General features: G+C 52.1%; 1 protein-coding gene across 3 annotated transcripts; it reads left to right on the forward strand.

The window, feature by feature from the left end:
• Window positions 1–859: 859 nt before the first annotated feature.
• TCP11 (t-complex 11) lies at window positions 860–21,500 on the forward strand. Of its 3 annotated transcripts, XM_036318038.1 has the most exons (10): window positions 860–951; window positions 1,323–1,468; window positions 6,464–6,560; window positions 11,517–11,637; window positions 17,151–17,371; window positions 18,491–18,627; window positions 19,068–19,273; window positions 19,351–19,532; window positions 20,197–20,360; window positions 21,063–21,500. In XM_036318038.1, the coding sequence occupies exons 2-10, from the start codon at window positions 1,345–1,347 to the stop codon at window positions 21,293–21,295; spliced, it is 1,485 nt and encodes a 494-aa protein (XP_036173931.1). In that variant the 5' UTR covers window positions 860–951; window positions 1,323–1,344; the 3' UTR covers window positions 21,296–21,500. The 3 variants fall into 3 exon arrangements, with proteins under 3 accessions (XP_036173931.1, XP_036173933.1, XP_036173932.1); XM_036318040.1 differs by lacking the exons at window positions 6,464–6,560; window positions 11,517–11,637 and having other exon boundaries at window positions 21,063–21,499; XM_036318039.1 differs by lacking the exons at window positions 860–951; window positions 11,517–11,637 and having other exon boundaries at window positions 1,431–1,468; window positions 21,063–21,499.
• Window positions 21,501–21,724: the final 224 nt, after the last annotated feature.

The following is a 21,724-nucleotide window of genomic DNA, read 5'->3' on the forward strand; positions in this document are numbered from 1 at the left end:
GTCAGAGAGGTCAGGCCGAGGCCCAGGCCCGGGGTGGACACTTCGTCTCCTCTTTCCCGCGAAGGGCAGGCCTGGGGTAGGGGGTCACTGCAGGGGCCGCAGCGCAGAGCGGGACCGGGGAGCCCGGGCACCAGGAGCCCGTCGCCCGTCGCCCGTCGCCCGGCCGGGAATTCGGGGGCAGCCGGGACCAGGGGAGCCCGGGCACCTGGAGGCCGTCGCCCGTCGCCCGTCGCCCGTCGCCAGGCCGGGAAGTCGGGGGCAGCCGGGACCAGGGGAGCCCGGGCACCTGGAGGCCGTCGCCCGTCGCCCGTCGCCCGTCGCCAGGCCGGGAAGTCGGGGGCAGCCGGGACCAGGGGAGCCCGGGCACCTGGAGGCCGTCGCCCGTCGCCCGTCGCCCGTCGCCAGGCCGGGAAGTCGGGGGCAGCCGGGACCAGGGGAGCCCGGGCACCTGGAGGCCGTCGCCCGTCGCCCGTCGCCAGGCCGGGAAGTCGGGGGCAGCCGGGCAGGCACGGCGGGGCGGGGGGCGGGCCTCGCCCAGGGCGCCCAGGCGGTTCCGGGCCCCTCGCCTCTCGGCGGAGGGACAGGAGCAGCAGGAGCAGGAGGAGCAGAGCGCCCCCCGCTGCGGCTGCTGTGCCCTCCTCCGCCGGCCGGGGTGTCCCGCGGGGCGGCCCAGCGACCCCGGAACCTGAGGCCGGGGCGGCGTGGAGCCCCGCGAGGGCGGCCGGCCGGCGGCACGTGACCCCGCCCTGTTGCCGGGAGACCGCGGCGGTTTGTGTCCAGGTCCCCGACTCTCCACGAGCGCCCCGCCCCGGCGTCGGGGGCCCGCCTCCCCGCCCTCGGCCCCGCCCGCCCGGCCGCGCCCCGCCCACCCCGCCGCGGCGGTGCTTCGGCGGAGCCTCGAGGCCGCCGGCCGCGGAGCCGCTCCAGGCGAGACGGCGGGTCCGGGAGGAGGTGAGGCGGCCCGGGGCCGGGGCCCTGCCGCGGGGCGAGCGGGCGAGGAGGTGGCCCTGCCCAGCGGCCCGCCCCGCCCGCCGCGGCGCCTCGGCCTCACCTCCCGCTGCGCTCCGACGCCCGGCCTCTCCGACCTCCCGTCCCTCCCCAGGCCCCGGTGCCCCCGACTGCCCCCGGGAGACCCCCGACTGCCCCCGGGAGACCCCGAGGCTGCCCCCGGGAGACCCCCGACTGCCCCCGGGAGACCCCGAGGCTGCCCCCGGGAGACCCCCGGCTGCCCTCCTTTGGTTGGTCCACGGGGCGCGGCGGGCAGTTGGGGAGCCCCTGCCCCTGCCCCGACGCCAACGGCGCGCCGTCCCCCCGCCCCTCAGGTCCCCAGGTTCCATCAGCAAAATGCAGGCGGTGGAGAAGAACGCGCCCCTGCAGGACCCGAGCGGCGCAGAGAGCGGCTCCCGCAAGCCCGGAGCCCCGGGGCCCACCCGGCAGGACAAGAGCAGCCCCGAGGAGCAGCCTCCGCGTAGGTCCCGTCCCGGGGCCCCCGCCCCGCGCCCCGCGCCCCGCGGGTGCTTAGTGTCCGGTCGCAGGGGGCCGCTGAGGGCCGCAGCGCAGCCCTGGGCGCCTCCCCGGGTTGGCTCGTCCTCCCCTCCGCACCTCGAGGCCCGGGGGCCGCAAGGCCCCAAAGGGAAGGACTCGGGCTGATTGTGTGAATCGGGCAGGATGGGGGCCGAGTCCGTTCAGGTCGCCCCTTTTTCTCTTGAGAGACGGGAGTGTTGCAGGTGACTGTGCTGCGACCAGCGGACCGGGCGGCCTCCTGAGCTGGGAACCGCGCCGGGAGGCCGGGAGGGGGCCGGGAGGGGGCCGGGAGGTGGCGGCGCCTGGGCCCGGGAGGCACCGAGTCGTCCCCGGAGAGCGGCGCGCCTGCCGGGCGGGCGGAGCGCAGTCCTTGCTGGGCCCTCCCCGCAGAGCCGCCCGGCGCCCTGTCTGAGGCTCCATCCTGAGGCCCCGTCGGTTCCAAGCCATCTTTGTTGTTCTTGTATTTTCAGTTTGTAGGTGGAAAATGGCAGAATGATAAAGAACCCAGTGATCCCAGGCCGGAATTGTGTTATCCCCGGAAGCGACCGGCCCGGGCTCCCATGCCCCTTACTTACACTGTGGATGTTCCTGTTGGAGCGCAAGGTCGCTTTGCTGGGTCCAATCTCACTGGGACCCATCCTGCATTTCCCCTAAAACCATCTGCAGAGTGTAACTAGTCACCACCGGCAGACCTGTCCACATCCAACAACATGAGCTAAATTTTTTTTTTTTTTGTTAATCCTCACCCGAGGATATTTTTCCGTTTATTTTTAGGGAGAAACACATGGATTGGTTGCCTCCTGTACCAGCCCCAACCAGGGCCTGTGCCCGGGAGAAGTCTGCAACCAAAGTATGTTGCCCTTGACGGGCATCGAACTCAGACCCGTTTGGTCCACAGGCCGATGTTCTATGCACTGAGCCAAACCAGCTAGGGCGTGAGTCAGATTCTTGACGATTGAAATGGGAAAAATTACTTCAAGGCCCCGCTCCTTGAATTACGTTTGTTTCTCTTGTAGCCACATGGGGTCGCTGCTGGTTAAGAGACTGGAACTAAAGCAGCCAATTGGGTGCTTTGGAATCCAGATTTGAAATGTGGAGTCAAAGTGGGGTTTTTTGGTAAATACAATTTAAGCAATTTAAGTTCTTGAGGTGGCTTTTTTAATGAATCCAGAGTTGAAAATCAACTCTCAGTAAAATAATCAAATGCCTCTTTAAAAAAAATAAATTTGAGTTAGTTATATTATCTCGAAAATGTCTTTGTCCCTGGGATCAGGAATTAAAAAAACCTGCCTTAGTTGCACTTTGCCTCTGCTTCCTCTGTGAGCCCTCCTTCCTGAGCGGCTGTTGGAGTTGCAGGTGCTGTAGGGAGCATCCAGTCTTGTCAGAGCAATGAACTTGGATTTGTTGTCGTTGGAAAGTGTGCCTGTGTGTATTTCCCTCAGTCCTTCAGTAAGCTGCTATAGCTCGATTGCTGAAGATTTTCTCTTAATTCTCATTTTGAATTAGGGAATTATTGGTAAGTTTACATATTTGATTGTGTTTGCCCATTTTAGCTGGGACTAAAGGCTTCAGAGAGGCTGAAAAACAAACGGAATTTCAACTATCCACTTAAGGTTCAATTCACCTAAGCAGGAACTTTGGTAAATCCTATAATCACCTTTTCCCCTTAACTTTTTTTTAAATTTATTTTTATTGTTGAAAGTATTACAGATGTCCCCTTTGTTGTTTTTTCCCATTGACCCCCTCCACCCTGCACCTGCCCTTCCCATGCCTTCACCACACTATTGTCTGTGTCCATGGGCTATGCATATATGCATATAAGTTCCCCAGTTAATCTCTCCCCTCAATCACCCCCAACTCCACCTTCCCTCTGGAATTCGTTAGTCTGCCCCATGCTTCTATGTCTACGGATCTATTTTGTTCATTAGTTTATTTTGTTCATTAGATTCCATATATACTTATCTATATGAGATCATGTGATATTTATATTTTTCTGACTGGCTTATTTTGCTTAGCATAATACTTTCCAGGTCCGTCCATGCTGTTGCAAATGGTAAGAATTCCTTCTTTTTTACTGCTGCATAGTATTCCATTATATAAACAAATGTACCAGAGCTTTTTTTATCCACTCATCTGCTGATGGGCACTTGGGCTGTTTTCAAATCTTAGCTATTTTATTTTTTTTTAAATATATTTTATTGATTTTTTTACAGAGAGGAAGGGAGAGAGATAGAGAGTCAGAAACATCGATGAGAGAGAAACATCGATCAGCTGCCTCGTGCACATCTCCTACTGGGAATGTGCCCGCAACCCAGGTACATGCCCCTGACCGGAATCGAACCCGGGACCCTTCAGTCGACAGGCCAATGCTCTATCCACTGAGCCAAACCGGTTTTGGCAAATCTTAGCTATTTTAAATTGTGTTGCTATGGACAGCAAAAGAAACGATCAACAAAATGAAAAGAGAGCCTACCGCATGGGAGAACATATTTGCCAATGATACATCCAATAGGGGTTAATTTTCAAAGTATATAGGAACTCATACAACTTAACAAAGGAAAGACCAACAATCCAATTGAAAAATGGGCAAAGAACCTAAATAGACACTTCTCCAAACTGTACATACAGATGGCCAAGAGACATATGAAAAAATGCTCAAAGTCACTAATCATCTAAGACAGTAGTTTTCAACCTTCTTTAAAGGTCTTCAACCCTTTAAATACAGTTCCTCATGTTGTGACCCAACTATAAAATTATTTTTGTTGCTACTTCATAACTGTAATGTTGCTACTGTTATGAATCATAATGTAAATATCTGATATGCAGGATGGTCTTAGGCGACCCCTGTGAAAGGGTCGTTTGACTGCCCAAAGGGGTCGCGACCCACAGGTTGAGAACCACTGATCTAAGAGATGCAAATTAAAATGACAATGAGGTATCATCTCGCACCTGTCAGAATGGCTATCATCAACAAATCCACAAACGACAAGTATTGGTGAGATTGTGGAGAAAAGTGCACTGCTGGTGGGAATGCAGACTGGAACAGCCATTGTGGAAAACAGCATGGAGTTTTCTCAAAAAATTAAAAATGGAACTCCCATTTGACCCAGAGATCCCACTTCTAGGAATATATCCTAAGAAACCCAAATCACTAATCAGAAAGAATATATGCACCCCTTAACTTTTCACCTTGAAATATTTTAAATTTGTTGAAAAGTTAAACAGAACACAGTGATGCCCACACTGTTAGCATTTCCGCCACATTTCATGTGCGTGCTCTCTATATTTTACCTCATGGAAAATAAGTCATGTACCTCTAAAAACTTCATCATGTATCTTCTAAGAGCAAAGGCATTCACCTATGTAACCTCTTTTCTACAATAACTGTTTACTTTTTGCATCATGAAATCTTTTTTTAAAATATATTTTTATTGATTTCAGAGGGGAAGGGAGAAGGAGAGAAGGATAGAAACATCAATGATGAGAGAGAATCATTGATTGGCTGCCTCTTGCATGCCCCCTATTGGGGATTGAGCCCGCAATCCAGGCATGTGCCCTTGACGGGAATCGAACCTGGGACCCTTTAGTCCGCAGGCCAATGTTCTATCCACTGAACCAAATGGGCTAGAGCCGTTAAAGCTTTTTATAAATGGAAAATTCAAAACATTTACAAAAGTAGAGAGGCTAAAATAATGAATCCCCATTTCATCATCACCAGCTTCAACAATTACCAAGTCATGGCCAGTCGTAGTTCATCAGTATCCCCTGCACGCCTAGGAGCCAAATACTTTCCTGTGAACAAATGATGCTTCGTTGAAAGAGAGTGAGAAAAATGGTTTATTGTGTGAAACTTTGTTTTAGATGCCAAGTATCCAGTGTAACTACCATATACAGTGGGGCCTTGACTTACAAGTTTAATTCGTTCTGTGATGGAGCTCATAACTCAAATTACTCGTATGTCAAATCTTAAAGGGAACGAGTGAGACACGTGATGCTGGGCTGATGTTGTGGCGTTCACTGTGATGTTTGCTGCGCCAACTAGTGGTGGGGTATCTGAAGCTGGCTCGTAACCTGAATTTTAGCTCTCAACTCAAAGCAAAAAATCGGCTGAGAGACGGCTCGTATCTTGAAAAACTCGTTAGTCGGGACACTCGTAAGTCAAGGCCCTATCTCATGTATGCCTATTTCATGAGAATCTACTGGTTGGGTCTTTACTAACAACTTACAACAGTGGTTCCCAAACGTGAGTGACAAAAATGCTTAGCAATATTTAGTAAAATGAAATAAAGCTACTGTGCTGAGTTCTTCCTAAAGCGAAGTTGATTCCACTTACAGGACTGCTCTTTACTCTGGCAGGATTCCCTGTCTGTTCTTTTGGAGGCCTCCCTGGGCTTTCATCTGTAAACGATGGTTTCGGTGGTGGCAGAGCGGAGTTTTATTTGCGTATTTGCTTGTTTCTCTGGGCATAGACGGCTAAACAGAAAGCTGGCCAGTTGTCAAAGTCTTTTTGGAAATTTTATTAGTCTGTGACACTAAAATGTGGGAGCTACTGGTTTAGAAGACCAGGTGACGTGGGCCCCTTGAGTATCATTGTGTGGAGAATTTAATTTTATCAGAAGCAGGAAGAGAAGTGTGGAATCATAATACGCGTTTATATCTTTGCAAATAAATTGTTTCTTTGCCACTTAATTGTTACTTTGTAGGAGAAAGGTCTTAATCAGTTTCACTTGCTGTTTTTTATAAAATAACTTCTTTGGTCCTCTCTTACCCCCATGGAGCCTGGCGTTCAGAAAACATAAAAGACTAGAACGGTTGAACGAGTTTGTGTAAGATCAGTTCGAATCCAAACGTGGAGCCTCCTCAGTCCAGTGAGTGTGAATAACTAGACACCAGACTTGTGTGGGTGCCCATTGCCCACCACGAGTTCTCTCCGCCACAGGTCTGACAGAGTCAGTTAACGATGTTCCTGAGCTGAGCCGCAGGATTGGGACGGATCATGATTCCCACAGGGAAGAGAAGGTTTTACCTCCAAGCAGGTACAGGCTCCTCTCGTTTCCCTTCTTACTAGTCCTGGGGTAGGTGTTAGCACTAATGGCTGCTGGCCAGACGGGAAGCACTCTTATTTAATGACTAGAGGCCCGGTGCACAAAAATTTGTGCACTTGGGGCAGGGGCAGGGGGGTTCCTCAGCCTGGCTATTGCCCTCTTGCAGTCTGGGACCCCTCGGGGGATGTCCACCTGCTGGCTTAGACCCGCTCCCCAGGGGATTGGGCCTAAGCTGGCAATCAGACATCCCTCTGGCAGCCCGGGAGCCCTCGGGGGATGTCCACTTGCCAGTGGGGAGCAGGCCTAAGCTGCAGTCAGACTCCTTAGCGCTGCTGAGGAGGCGGGAGAGGCTCCCGCCACCACCGCTGTGCTGGCAGCTGTCAGCCTGGTTTGTGGCTGACCAGAGCTCCCCCTGTGGGAGCGCACTGACCACAGAGGGCAGCTCCTGCACTGAGCCTCTGGTGGTCAATGTGTGTCATAGTGACCAGCCATTCTGCTGTTAGGGTCAATTTGCATATTACCCTTTTATTATATAGAATACAATCAGTCATTGGATAGTAGCCTTAAGGTAATGAAACAGAAGAGTCATCAGTTATAATTGGTGGTATCAGGGGGTCAAGAAGCAAATTTTGTTGAACCAGTGAGTAAACGAAAGATATTACTATTGTTGGCTATTCACTCTGGGACCTCAGTTAATAATCAAATAGAAATACATGGATGTCAGACCCTCTGACAGCTACGGAGGAAGCAGCCTGGAATCACCAGCCACGGCTGCAGCTAAAACATTGCTTACTGTCTCTCAGTTTCTGTGGGTCGGAACCTGGGCAATGGCTTAACTGTGCCGTCAGCCTGTTGCCTGCTGGCGGGGGCAACCCTCAGCCCCTCACCACCTGGACCTCCCCACAGGGCAGCTGGCTTCCCTCACTGGGAGAATGAGAGTGTGGGAGTAGCCGCCCAAGACAGAACCGCCTGCTCTGCTATTTCTGTTCCCTAGAGGGAGTCCCTAAATCCAGCCCACACTCTAGGGCAAGAGTACACCACAGTGTAAATACCAGGAAATACAGATCTTTGGGGTCATTTTATCAGCTGCCTACCCCAGCTCCTATCACTTACTCTTTTGAGTGAGAACAGATGAAAAGCCACAGATAAAAAGATTAATTTTCTAATAGTGGCACTTTCACCTGTTTTTTTCTGGCTTCATAATCAGCTTAATTTGTGAATGAGGCTCATAAGCCTGTTGATACATAGTCCTCCTCCCCCGCCAGCTTTGTTCTGAGTCCTCCTAGTCCTATTGGCATCGCAGTAAGAAGCACTCAGTGAGGAGGAAGCGCAGGGCTCTGCTGCTCACTGGCAGTTCAGTGGGTAAAGTCACGTCAGATTTTACATTTTTAAACAGTTCTGATTCCCACCAATAACCAGGTAAATCATGGTAGACGTTGGCCGGCTGCCTTACATGCTTTTGTATTCACAACTCCAGGAATCTGTTGCTAAGGTGCCCTTCTCTGTCCCAAGCTGCTGCCCTGGTCTTCATGCTCTGACTCGCTCCTGCCCGATGCCAGCAGGTGTCCACACCACGCCCAACTCCTCTGGGACAGGTTTTCACCCAAATCCAGACCTACCACCTCTCTCGCCACTTAGATGTGGCAGGAGGGGAGGAAAATGGAACAAGGGAGCGGAGGTCTGCTGGGGGCCGTGGCCAAGGAGCAGGCCTGGCATAGGCAGAGGAAACAGTTTGAGGTTACTCATTATTGGCATTTGGCTTTCCTCTGGGCTCATACGATGCTGTGGGTTCCTAAAGAAATCCCATGTTGAGGCATCATTCATCAGACATTGTTGAGTCCGTAATATGTGGCGGGCAGAATGCTGAGCACTGGGGCGAGATACAACTAGAGCTGGAGCTGTAGGTGAGCCAGGCACCATCTTTGCTGCCAAGAACTTTCGTAGGGGAGACAGCTGATAGCAGAAAATGACGGATAAGTTGTGTGTATGGAGCTTAATGAGCACGATCAGCTGCCCCGGAGGATCAGAGAGGTGTGCCCTGGCAGGAGATTTCGCCTACGAAGACTCGAGTTGAGTCTCTGAAGATGAGTAGGTGCTGTCGGTGGGAAAGACTGCTCCAGGTACAGGAAGCAACATGTTGGGGGCACAGAGTGGTGGTAGAAGGTGCTCTGTGCTTTACAAGGGCTTGGTATGGTTGCACACAGGCATTGAGACACAGGAGGAGGTAAATTGGAAAGGCAGGCAGAGCGGTATCAGGAGGGTCATGCAGTATAAGCCATTTATGCTGCTGGTGATGGGAAGCCCTTAAAGGGCTTTAAGTGAGCATGGCATCGTGATCAGAATTGCATCTTAGGAAAATCACTGGTTTTAGAATGAACTGGTGGAGAACAGATTAAAAAGAGACAAGACAGAAGGCAGGAGGATCCGTGAATACACTATGACGGTGGTCCAAGTAAGAGATGATGGTAGGCAGGGATGAACTCCAGAGACATTCAAGAAGCAAAATGTATGGACTCAGAGGTGGATTGAATAAATAGGATGAAGAGGAAAGAGCTCAGCACAAGTCCAGCGCACACTGGACCGGGGGACAGAGGACAGTTGGTTACCTCTGATGGCTGAGATTTGTGAGTAGGGAGAGGAACTTTGACTTGTCTCTTCATCTTTGTGTTGCCTTTTTTCCTTTTTACAAGGAGCATGCATTACTGCTGTGCTTTTTTAAAGGGCGGATGTTTAATTCAAGACAACCAGTACCTATTTGGAAATGATGAGGTTCAGCCTCAGAATTTTCAAATAGTTCTTTTTCTGTTAGTCTAACTCTGTAGCACAAAGACATCATTTAAGTAAACATTCTGAGGAAGATTGATTCCTGTCATTTCTGTTTTTTTAATTAACTAGAGGCCCGATGCACAAAATTCGTGCAAGGGGCTCGGCCCTCATAGCCCCAACTGCCTTGGCCCTCGCAGCCCCGACTTCGTCTGGAAGGTTGTCCGGACAGTCGTTCTGCTGTTCAGCCTAATTAGCATTAGCTCTATTATATAGGATTATATAGGATATTTTTAGAGCAGTTTTAGTTCTACAGAAAAATAATCAGAAATTACGGAGAGTTCCCACCTACTCCCCTACTATTTACATTATTAGTGTGGTGCATTTGTTACAATGGACAATCCAGTATCAACACATTAACTCAAGTCCATAGTTTATGTTGGGGTTCACTTTTTGAGATGTATATACTATGGGTTTTGAAAATGTATAATGACGTGTATCCACTATTACTGTATCATACATAGTGATTTCACTGCCCTAAAATTCCACTGAGCTCCACCTCTTCACCCTTCCTCGCCTCCTCTCTCCTCCCCCCGCCACCCGCCACCCCACCGCTGCCCCCCAAATCCTCGGCAACCAGCGATCTGTATGCTGACTCCATAGACTTCCAGAAGGTCCTGTATTTGGACTCATTCAGTAGGTGGCCTCAGATTGGCTTCTCTCACTCGGCAGTGTGCATGTAAGGCCCCTCTGGGGGGCCTTGGGGGTCTTGAGAGCTCATTCCTCTTCAGCATTGAATAACCTTCCATTTACCCACTCACCTATAGAATGGCATCGTGGTTGCTTCCAAGCTTTGGCGATTATGAATAAAGCTCTATCGACCTCCATTTGCAGGCTTTTGTGTGGACATAGTTTTCGGCTCACTGAGTAAATGCCAAGGAGCATGATGCCTGGATCGTGTGGCAAGGGTGTCTTGGTTTTGTAGAAACTGCCACATTGCCTTCCAGAGCGGCGGCTCCATCTTCATCCCCACCAGCAGTGACTGAGAGCTCCTGCCGCTCCAGTGTTCTGGGTTTTGGACTTTCTGATAGGTGTGTGCAGTATCCCATCTGCATTTTAATTTGCAGTTCCCTGATGGCATGTTGCTGACCATCTTTTCATAGGCTTATTTGCCATCTGCATATCTTCTTTGATGAGGTGTCGGTTCAGATCTTTTTCATTTTAAAATTGGGTTGTTTGTTTTCTTATTGTTGAGTTTTAAGAGTTCATTGTATATTTTGGAAAACAATCCTTTATCAGATGTGTGCTTAGCAAAGACTGTCTGTGGCTTGTCTTTTAATTCTCATAACAGTGTCTCTCAGAGAGCAGAAGTTCTTAATTTTAATGAAGTGCAACTTACCAATTTTTTTCTTTTTTGGGTCTTGCTTTTGGTGTTGTATCTGAAAGTCATAGAAAAGCCAAGGTGACCTAGATTTTCTCCTAGTTATCGTCTAGAAGTTTTATGTTTAGTCTGTGAGCCATTTGTGGAAGGTAGAAGGTCTGTTTCTGAGTCTTTTTTTTGCCTGTGGGTGTCCAGTTGTTCCAGCACTGTTTGTTGAAAAGACTATGCTTTCTAAATGGAATTGCCTTTGCTTCTGTTTTTTTAAGGGTAAAAGGACCAATCTTCCTGGCTGCCATGACTGGCTGCCTGGTAGTGGCACTGAGCCTGGGGTAGAGGAGGAGCCGGTCTGGAGGAGGAAGATAGTGAATTCCATTTAGATGCCGATTTGGAAGCATCTGTGGGTATTTCAGTGCAATGTGCAGTCAAAGAGGGAAAATCCTTTCCTGGATCTGAGGACTAGAGGGCAGTGACAGGCTCTTTATGCATTGCTGTATACGCACACAAATAGAAACCAGGCCCTGTGTCATCTAGGCCGGATGCAAAATCAGGGCCCGAGCTCCGCCTGGCCTCTGCTCAGGCTCTTCCTGCCGCAGAGGGAGGGCGGCTCTGGATCACCGGGCCCTTGACATCCACGTCTGACCCCAGCTCTTCAACTCTGCTGCAAGCCACGCGCAGTTCTGAGCCTTCCCCTGTCAGTATAATGGTCTTTTATCGCAGCAAACACTGTCTGTGTGGGGCTTAGGAGACAGGGCCTTGTGACAGTTTTGGACAGAGAAAGTAATTTGTATTTAACCCCTTGACAGTCCGGAAGGCCAGGCCAAGGACGCAACGCACAATGCCTTTTGGGGTCACCTTAAAGAGCAGCTGTCAGCTACGCCCCCAGACTTCAGCTGTGCGCTTGAGCTTCTGAAAGAGATTAAAGAGGTGAGTCACCAGCCTTCCGCTGGCGGGAGTGAAGTTCCCAGGCACCCCAGCTCATTCGAATGTCAGTGGCTAGCAAATTCCAACTGGCATGGCCCACGAATCAGTCAGTATCTAACCTGTAGACAGAAATCGCAGTCATTTCAACAAGGAGTTTTAATATAAAAATTACCACAGGGCATTGGAGAAAGGAGGGCTTTGGGCTAGTCAGAAGCAAGGGGAACTCTCAGGAATACCGGAAAATCAGATCTAAGGCGAGCCCACCACACCCGCGGCTGACATAGACGCCCAAGGGTCCACTGGGGAGGGCACAGCTGTGCCGGGGAAGTTGCTGGCCTGAGTGTGCTGCTGAGCACCGTGCACGGCAGGAGCCCGCCTGGGAGACGCCACTGGGCCGTGGGAGCCGGGCGCTGACAGCCATGCCTCCTGCAGGAGCTGCCGAGTGAGCAGCCTCCTCGGAGAGAAAGGCTCTTGGCTTTTGCCTTGTCTTTCTAGTATGTGATGGGCACACCCTAAAGCGACCTGTCCCCACCCCACCCCGAGATCCACATCCTTAAGCAGTCCTGTCTCCTTAATGGGGACGAGATCTGTAACTTACCTCTAACCAGTGGAATATGGCAAAGGTGGGGGATGTCACACCTCACTGCGGAGACTCTCAGCAGACGGAGGTCCTCCTGCCGGCCTGGAAGAACAAACAGGTGCCTGTGGAGAGGCCACCTGGCAGGGAGCTGCAGGTGCCTCAGGACCAGCCTCCGGCCAGCAGCCAGCCAGAAGCTGGGCCCTTTGGGTTACAGCTGTAAGGAAGTGAATTCAGCCACGATTTGAATGAGCCCAGCTGGCACCCTGTTACAGCCTGGCGAGACCCTGAATGGAGGACCCAGTAAATAAACTGTGGCTGGGCCCCTGGCCCACAGATGCTGTGAGACAACAAATGTACATGCTTTCTTTTTCTTTTTTAAAAAAATATGTTTTTATTAATTTTAGAGAGAAAGGAAGAGGGAGAGAGAGTTTAGAAACATCAGTGATGAAAGAATCACTGATCAGCTGCCTCCTGCCTGCCCCCTACTGGGGATAGAGCCCACAACCCGGGCATGTGTCCTGACCAGGAATCTAACTATGGCATCCTGGTTCATGGGTCAACCACTGAGTCATACCGACCAGGCTATATATGCTTAATTAAGCCTCTGAGTGTATGGTAATTTGTTATGCTGCACAGAAACTAATTAACAGTGCCCTCTACAGATGATGCTTAAAGTTTACCATCTAGTAAAGAAAAAATATTTTAAGGACTTCATTTTTTTCAGAGCCGAGAAAACAAGGGTGGATTTAGGGCAGAGAGACAATCAAGTGACGAATGTCACATTTCACTCCTTTGGCTGCCCAGCTTCCATATGCAGCCTCCACACACTGAACCCCCAGACAGCCAGTCTCACCGCTGGGCAGGTCGGACAACACCGAGCTCCTCATGAGAGGAGCGCAGCCCCCAGGGCCGCCCGAGGTCCGATGGTGAGGGCTTACTTTCTGACGAGGCCCAGGAGCCAGCCAGGAACCATTTCTCCAAAGGCAAGTAGTTCTGCATAGCTGTGCTCCACACCCCTGGAGACCTGTGCTGTGCGGCCCCTGCTGGCCAGAGGCGCTGGACGGCACCCTCACTGCCACGGACACGTCACGTATCACGGCCCTGCTGGATGTTAAGGCCAAGTGGTCGTGTGGCTGGTACGGCTGCCTGGACTTGCTGCGGAGCCTCCTCGGGCTCTGGTTCCCACTTGGAATTGGTAACCTGTGAGCGACTCAAAAGGGGTGTTGAATCAGAACTGGAGAGGGTTTTTTTAAGTGTAAGAGTTTGAGTTTATTTGAGCCAAACTGACAACAGGCCAGGAAGCAATATCTCAAATGCTCCGAAGAAGGACCGTTTTGCAGTGTCTTTTATACACCTGGGACGAACAATGGGGAAGAACCATGGACAGGGCTTGCTTGAGGTGAAGATGAACCTTTTACTGAAGAAGGTAGGTGCCAGCTAGGAACTTATGATGAGTCACGTGGCGTACCAGATTGGGGCCAGAGTCCCTTCACCTCCACAAAACCCTGAGGTGCTGTATGCAGCTTCGATGCAAAGGCCTGCAAGGGCTGCGCCTCTTTTTCACGGCAGGTACCGGGAGGCACACCGCCAGCTGTTTACCCGGGAGGACTTGGCTGGCCAGGTGCACACCTCTGGAGCTCTGCCAGCTTCACCGGGCCCACGGCAGCTGCATGATGTGGGGGACTAGCCATCCTCCAGTCTGCCTGCCTAAGGCAGGGGCGGGGAGCCTTTTTCCTGCCCAGAGCCATTTGGATGTTTATAACATCACTCACAGGCCATGCAAAATGGTCAACTTAAAAATTAGGCTGCTGTCTTTGGTCAAACACTTAATTAACTCACCCCTAATGCCTTGGCAGGGCCAGGCCAAATGATTTCTCGGGCCTTGTACAGCCCATGGGCCGGACGTTCCCTACCCCTGTTCTGAGGCATCTAAAACGTGGAGTACTTGCTACTTGCTGCTCATGAGAGCCATGGGCATCAGCCATTTCACTGAGAACTTCTCTTCTGCCAGTTTTGTATCACTCAGCATCTAATCAGGAGGAAGAAACAAGACAGTAATTTGAACAAAGAGAAGCAGGGTGCCAGGCTTGCCCAGGGGAGCGCATGGACCAGGGGGACCTCTTCCTCTCGCTGTCACATGGGAGGCGCTGAGGGCTCCAGAGTGAAACTGGCATAGTTCACCATGAAGTACAGGGCACAAAGCCGCTTCCATTTCCACGGCTTACAGCGGAGCTGAGCACATGGGATCGTGTTACGACAACACAGTGTTCCATTCAATTAAACGGACGTTCCTCGAACCCTATCCCTCGGCCCCGCTGTGTTCTGTCTGCTATGGAGGCACGGAGATGAGGCAGAGACTGCTCACAGGGACCTTACATTTTCAGTTAATAGACTGTTTCCGGTGACATCTGACAGTTCCTTTGCCTCGTTCCTCCTTGCTCTTTGAAGTAAATCTCAAGCATGCCTGCTTTTTAAAATGAAGAGCACCTCGTCGCCATGTGGTGTGTATTTCATATTTGTTGCACCCTGAGTTCCTTTTTATCACGTGCCTTCATTTTGTTTCTCTATCTCATTCTGCCTAGAGAATGATATCTTACTGCTGTAATTGGTCCCCTGAAGCCGTGGCCTATTATTGGTCCTTTTTTTTTTTTTTCTTTTTTTTATTTATTTTTTTTTTAATTAAATCTTTATTGTTCAGATTATTACATTTGTTCCTCTTTTTTCCCCCCCATAACCCCCCTCCTCCCAGCTCCCGCCCCACCCTCCGCCCTCACTCCCCACCCACTGTCCTCATCCATAGGTGCACGATTTTTGTCCAGTCTCTTCCCGCATCTCCCACACCCCTTTCCCCCACAAGAATAGTCAGTCCATTCCCTTTCTATGTCCCTGATTCTATTATGATCACCAGATTATTTATTCACTTGATTCTTAGATTCACTTGTTGATAGATGCATATTTGTTGTTCTTAATTTGTATCTTTACCTTTTTTTTTCTTCTTCCTCTTCTTAAAGGATACCTTTCAGCATTTCATATAATACTGGTTTGGTGGTGATGAACTCCTTTAGCTTTTCCTTATCTGTGAAGCTCTTTATCTGACCTTCCGTTCTGAATGATAGCTTTGCTGTATAAAGTAATCTTGGTTGTAGGTTCTTGGTATTCATCACTTTGAATATTTCTTGCCATTCCCTTCTGGCCTGCAAAGTTTCTGTTGAGAAATCAGCTGACAGTCGTATGGGTATTCCCTTGTAGGTAACTGGGTTTCTTTCTCTTGCTGCTTTTAAGATTCTCTCTTTGTCTTTTGCTCTTGGCATTTTAATTATGATGTGTCTTGGTGTGGTCCTCTTTGGATTCCTTTTGTTTGGGGTTCTCTGCGCTTCCTGGACCTGTAGGTCTATTTCTTTCACCAGGTGGGGGAAGTTTTCTGTCATTATTTCTTTAAATAGGTTTTCAATATCTTGCTCTCTTTCATCCTCTGGCACCCCTATAATTCTGATGTTGGTGCGCTTGAAGCTGTCCCAGAGGCTCCTTACACTATCTTCATATTTTCGGATTCTTTTTTCATTTTGCTTTTCCAGTTGGGTGTTTTTTGCTTCTTCGCATTTCGAATCTTTGACTTGATTCTTGCGCTCCTCTGGTCTGCTGTTGGGTGTCTGTATAATATTCTTTATTTCAGTCAGTGTATGCTTAATTTCTAGTTGGTTCTTTATCACAACATCGAGGGTCTCATTAGATTTCTTGAGGATCTCACTACATTTATCGGTGGTCTCACCAGTCTTTTCGAGGGCCTTACTAAGTTTATCGGCAGCTTCTAGACAGTTCTTAAGAGACCTTAAAAGTGTGGTTCTGAACTCAATATCCTCCATTGACAGTTTTGTCCTGTTTCTTTGTCTCCGCATTTTTTATGCTTTCTTGGTGCACCCCCTAGTGGTCTTTGTCCGAAGTCTTGTTGCCTTTAAGCCTTGATTGATGTCGGCAATACCGGGGTGATTTGACCTCCAGGCTAACTGGCTATGAGAGTCTGCTGTGTCTGTAGTGGGAGGGCTTCTGTGCTGGATCTCTAGGGCGGTGCTAATCTAGCGTTTGCCTGAGGCTATCCGGCAAATGGTTCTGTGCAGGGCTTGGGCGGGGCGGGTCCCCGGGGATCTACAGGGCGGGCGGAACAAGCAGTTATGGCGACTCTCAGTTCCTTCCCCAGGGGCTCTGCCTGTCAGAGCCCCAGCAATGGCTGCAAACCTCGGAGAGAAAGCTGCCTTCGAGTTCCGACCGAAGCCAGACAGTCCCGCTTCTCCAGTTTGAGTCTGGGTCCCCAGAGACTCACCCGGATCTGGAGCTCAGAGTCTGAAACTCCCTCCCGATTGAAAACAACAACCGCGCCCTCCGCCTCCAGCCCGCTCTGCGTGCACTCCGCACCTTAGTATTTCACTTCAGCACTGTGCCTCCTCTGAGTCTGGGTATGATATTCTCTTTCCTCCTAGTTGTAGAATTTCCACTCAGTCAGCCTTCCCGTGGTTCTGGGTGATGTCCGTTCTGTCCTTTAGTTATATCTCTGAAGTGGTTGTTTGAGGCAGCGATCTCCGGCGTTAACCTATGCCGCCATCTTGGTTCTCTCCCCCTATTATTGGTCCTTAAACAAAGATAAATATTAGGAAATTTAGGGACCCGACTTCTTGATCCTTAAAAGACACAGGCTGGGCCCCGGCTGGGGTGGCTCAGTTCGTTGGAGTGCCATTCCATCCTGTAGGCCGATATGGCAGGTTCGATCCCCAGTCAGGGCACATACCCAGGTTTTGGGTTTGATTCCCTTGAGAGAGAGAGAATCTCTCCCCCTCTCTCTGAACAGCAGACCCCGGCTGGGATGTGTGTGGCTAATGGGGTTTCCGCGAGGAAAGTGGGGCTCTGAGCAGAGTGCAGCCCCCTGGGTTTTCTTCCTCGGCAGATCTTGCTGTCGCTGCTGTTGCCACGCCAGAGCCGCCTGAGAAGTGAGGTGGAGGAAGCTCTGGCTGCCGACCTGCTGCAGCGGGAAGCGGAGCGCGGGGACCTGAACATCCTCCGTCTCTCCAAGTGCATCCTCAGCATGATGACGCTGCTGTGCGCGCCGGTTCGGGACGAGGCCGTGCAGAGGCTAGACGGCATCACAGACTCCGCTCTGCTCCTGAGGTGAAGCCTGGCTACTGTCCCTGGAACCTGCCGCCCCTGGGCCACACCCCGAGTGGCCGCCCCGTCCCAGCTGCTCTTCCCTGCGAACCCCATCCTGAGTCCTTCTCTCTGGCCGATGAGCTTTCCTTTTCCAAAGATGGCCTTGCAGGGCCCTCTGGGTATCCTCAGGTGGGCTGGGCCCCATATAACACCCTACCATGCAACATTCGTGTATGCAATCTTTTCTTCCAAGAAGTTCAAACGTCACTTTCCCAGGTTTTCTTGTTGCAGTTCACATAGTATGAGGGGCAGAGGTGAGGGGTTATCCCCATTTCATCGCTCCAGAAAATCAAAAAAAAAAATAAAAAAAAATAGTAGACCCATAACCCTGGCCAGGTAGCTCAGTTGGTTAGATTGTCGTCCCAATACTCTAAGGTTGTGGTTTTGATCCCCGGTCAGGGCACATACAAGAATCAACCAATGCCCTGGCCGGTTTGGCTCAGTGGATGGAGCGTCGGCCTGCGGACTCAGGGGTTCCAGGTTCGATTCCGGTCAGGGGCATGTGCCTTGGTTGCGGGCACATCCCCAGTTGGGGGGTATGCAGGAGGCAGCTGATCAATGTTTCTTTCTCATCGATGTTTCTGGCTCTCTATCCCTCTCCCTCTCCGTAAAAAATCAAAAAAAGAAAAAAGAAAAAAAAAAGAACCAGTGATGCATAAATAAGTGGAACAGGTCTCTCTCTCTCTCTCTCTCTCTCTCTCTCTCTCTCTCTCTCTCTCTCTCCCCCATTCCTTCCTCTCTCTCTCTCTCTCTCTCTCTCTCTCAAATCAATAAAATAGAATAAAGTAATTGGCCCAGAAATAGCATCACCTATAATCCCACTTCCCAGAGAGAATGGTTAGTGTCTGGTGTGGTCTTCCACTGAAGCCCTTTTTAAGAGCAGAGTGGCTTGTGGGAGAAGGTCTGGCTCAGAGGCTTCGAGGTCCAGACACCTGTTTCCCACGCTGCCACCCGCTCGCTCTGGGCCTGGGTCCTGGCTCCTATGTCATCTTTGTAAATGGGGGGGCAGGGCTGTCAGTTTAGAGCCCCCTGACTCCCGGAGACCCTCTTGGAGCATGAACACGCTGTTCTGTCTTTCAGGGGGATCTTCCAGGTTCTGGGCCTGATGAAGATGGACATGAGGAACTACACGCTGCAGAGCCGCCAGCCCCACCTGCGGGAGCACGCCATCCTGCACGAGCGGGCGCAGTTCCAGGAGCGCCTTAGCAGGCAGCCGGGTGCGCGGGCGGGCGGGCGGGGGGAGCGGCCTGGGGCTGCCTAGGAGGCCAGCCAGCACTGCCTCCTCCTAGGGCAGTGATGGCGAACCTTTTGAGCTCGGCGTGTCAGCATTTTAAAAAACCCTAACTTAACTCTGGTGCCGTGTCACATATAGAAATTTCTTGATATTTGCAACCATAGTAAAACAAAGATTTATATTTTTGATATTTATTTTATATATTTAAATGCCATTTAACAAAGAAAAATCAACCAAAAAATTGAGTTCACGTGTCATAGGTTTGCCATCACTGTTCTAGAAGTTTCTTCCTCGGTGTGTGTGGTGGGGGGGGGGGGGCGCACAGGGAGCAGTCATCTAAGACAGAAAGGCACCCCATCAGCATTAGCTCCTGGCCAGGGAATGTGGAGCGGACCTCCCGCTGAGGCTGCTGCCCCGCCCCAGGCCTCCTGGACCACACGGCCAAGTGGCTGAGCCGCGCGGCCGCCGACCTGAGGCCTGTCCCGGACGCTCCCGCCTCCAGTGGGGCCGGCCCCTCTCCAAGCGAGGCAGCCTCCGGCCCCGAGCCCCTGAGCCCTGCCGTGGTGCTGTCCCAGGCTTTCCTGAACCTTCTTCTCTGGGACCCTGACCACGACGAGGAGTTCCCTGAGGTAGGCCTGTGGGCAGCCCCGCAGCTGTGGCCGGGACCTCGGGCAGGGCCCCGCCTCATGGCCTGTCCGGTCCTCAGACGCTGCTGGCGGACAGGGCGCGGCTGCGGGAGCTGGAGGTGCAGCTGCGCCGCCTCACCGTCCTGGCCTCCGTCCTGCTGGTGGCCAGCAGCTCCTGCGGCAGCGTCCTGTTCGGCTCCCCGCAGTTCGTGGACAAGCTGAAGCGCACCGCCCACGCCCTCACAGAGGAGTTCGATTCCAGGTGAGCTGCGCGGGCCTTCGTCTTTCGAGATGACACGTCCGAGGACACAGGCGGGTACGGCCACAGCGAGGCCCATGGCCCAGGTCGCTGGGGTCTCTCTGTAGCTGGTCTTGAGGCTTGTGACAAAGACACACAGAACTGAGAACTGTCCTCCAAGGGGAGTAGCGTGGGGGCTGTTTGCTGCGAAGTGATTCACCCACGTTTGCTGCAAAGGAGTCGCTGGGCTGAGAGGCTGGGGGGTGGGCTTAGTGGGCGTATGAGGCGGGATCGGGCAACGTGGCGTGCAGGCCCTCACGCCGGCGGGCGGTCACTGTCACTGGTGAGAGCAGGATGGCCCTGGGAAATGTCCAAGAAAGTCTTAAAATGGACCTCCGTGCGCACAGACACAAATGCCGGGGGCTGAGGGACACTGAGGCGATCCGAGGGCCCAACCCAGTGCTGTTGGAGTTGGTTTTAATTTATCTTGTTCCCTGAGAAGTAGAACGTGGTGCTGTGTGTAGAGAATAGTCGATGTGTTGAGATAAGAGCGAGACACTGATCCCACCCATTGGCTGGGCTGCTGCCAGGCTGGGTGGGGGCAGGAGGAGGTCTGGGAGTCCCTCTCAAGGGCTCCGGCCCATGCCAGGCCGGTGGTGGCTCCCAGCCTCCTCTCCCTGTGCTCTAGGCCCCAGGAGGCCATGCTGACTGTGAGCGAGCAGGTGTCTCAGGAGATCCACCAAAGCCTCAAGAGCATGGGCCTCGCTCCTCTGAGCAGCGACAACATAGCCTCTCTGATGGGACAGCTCCAGGACATTGCCCACGCGCAGAACTGTGTCCGCAGCGTCATCGGTGAGTGTGCTGGGTGGGGAGGCCGTGTGGCTGAGGGAGACTCCCCTTGGAAGTCGGCCGCTGAGCCACCTGTCGGTAAAAGGCATAACCTCTGGGCAGGTCACGTTTCAGGCTTTAGTTTTTCAAAATGTTGGGTTGAAAAAATATATCTTTTGTAGTTGAAAGACGGACTCTGGCTCTAAGGAAGATCTGCACCAGGAATTCATGACTTCCAGGTGTGGCACACGCCAACCACCCTATTAGCCCATCCCTGGCCTTCTTGGTCATTTCTGACGGCAGTCTTAGACACGGGACGTTCACCCCTGCCCACAGGCAACGCTGCTGGCTAGGCTGGCGGCCGCTCCCCTGGCAGGGACTCCTGCCCCCACCGTCCCATGTGGGAATGGAGGCTCTGAGCTTGGCCTTGCTCTTAACCTCAGCTGTCCAAGGGCTCAGCCTGAGCGCCTCCTGTGTGTCATATCCTCATCAGTCACTGGTGGGTACTGAGCAAGCTTTGGAATGGTCAAAAACCTACTAGCCACTGGTGGCCAATCCTTGCTTTGCCCTGAGGGCTATGTAGCAGCCCCTCCTCCCGGTCCCCCTCCCCAAACAAAACAGATTTCCGTGTCAAGTGAGGTTAACTTAGAGCTTGGACGAGTGCAGGGCCGCTTCTCCCTGAACGTCGCCTGCCGCTTCCCTTCTCACTGTCTTTCCTGCTCGCAGATCAGCGGATCCACCTGTTTCTCAAATGCTGCCTGGTTCTCGGAGTGCAGCGCTCTCTGCTAGACCTCCCCGGGGGCCTCACTCTCATTGAGGCAGAGCTGGCAGAACTGGGCCAAAGGTTTGTCAACCTAACGCACCACAATCAGCAGGTGTTCGGCCCCTACTACACGGAGATCCTGAAAACCCTCCTCCCCCTGGGCCAGGCCCCACAAACAGGAGTGGAGTCCCCCTGATGGACCAGCCCTGAGCCCTGGCGCCTTGATCCAGGAGAGAAGCCCATCGTTTTCCTGGGTGACATCACAGAGACTAGCCCAGCAGCAGCCTCCCTCCCTCCTGCAGCCAGTACCAGCGCTGTAGTGACCACACATGTAAACACCAGCGGGCCCCACGCATTCACTAATAAACTTGTGAACTGCAAGCAAACGCTCACTCTGTGCAGCCATGGCCAGAACCTGTGCCCTTGACCCCCAGCGAGCTACAAAGCCAAGAGCTGAGCTGGGAGCCAAGGCACCAGGCGCTAGCAGGTTTTGTCTGAGGGCTCAGAACCCTGCAGAATGAACACTATGTGAGTATAATGGCTCCTGTGGAAGTTAGAAACTTGTTTTGTGCAGTCCAGCTCAGCATTGGGTGTGGTTGTAAGGAGTCCTTAGGAATCCGTCTCC

This window comes from Myotis myotis, unplaced genomic scaffold (assembly GCF_014108235.1).
Source record: "Myotis myotis isolate mMyoMyo1 unplaced genomic scaffold, mMyoMyo1.p scaffold_m19_p_7, whole genome shotgun sequence".
NCBI lineage: Eukaryota > Metazoa > Chordata > Mammalia > Chiroptera > Vespertilionidae > Myotis > Myotis myotis.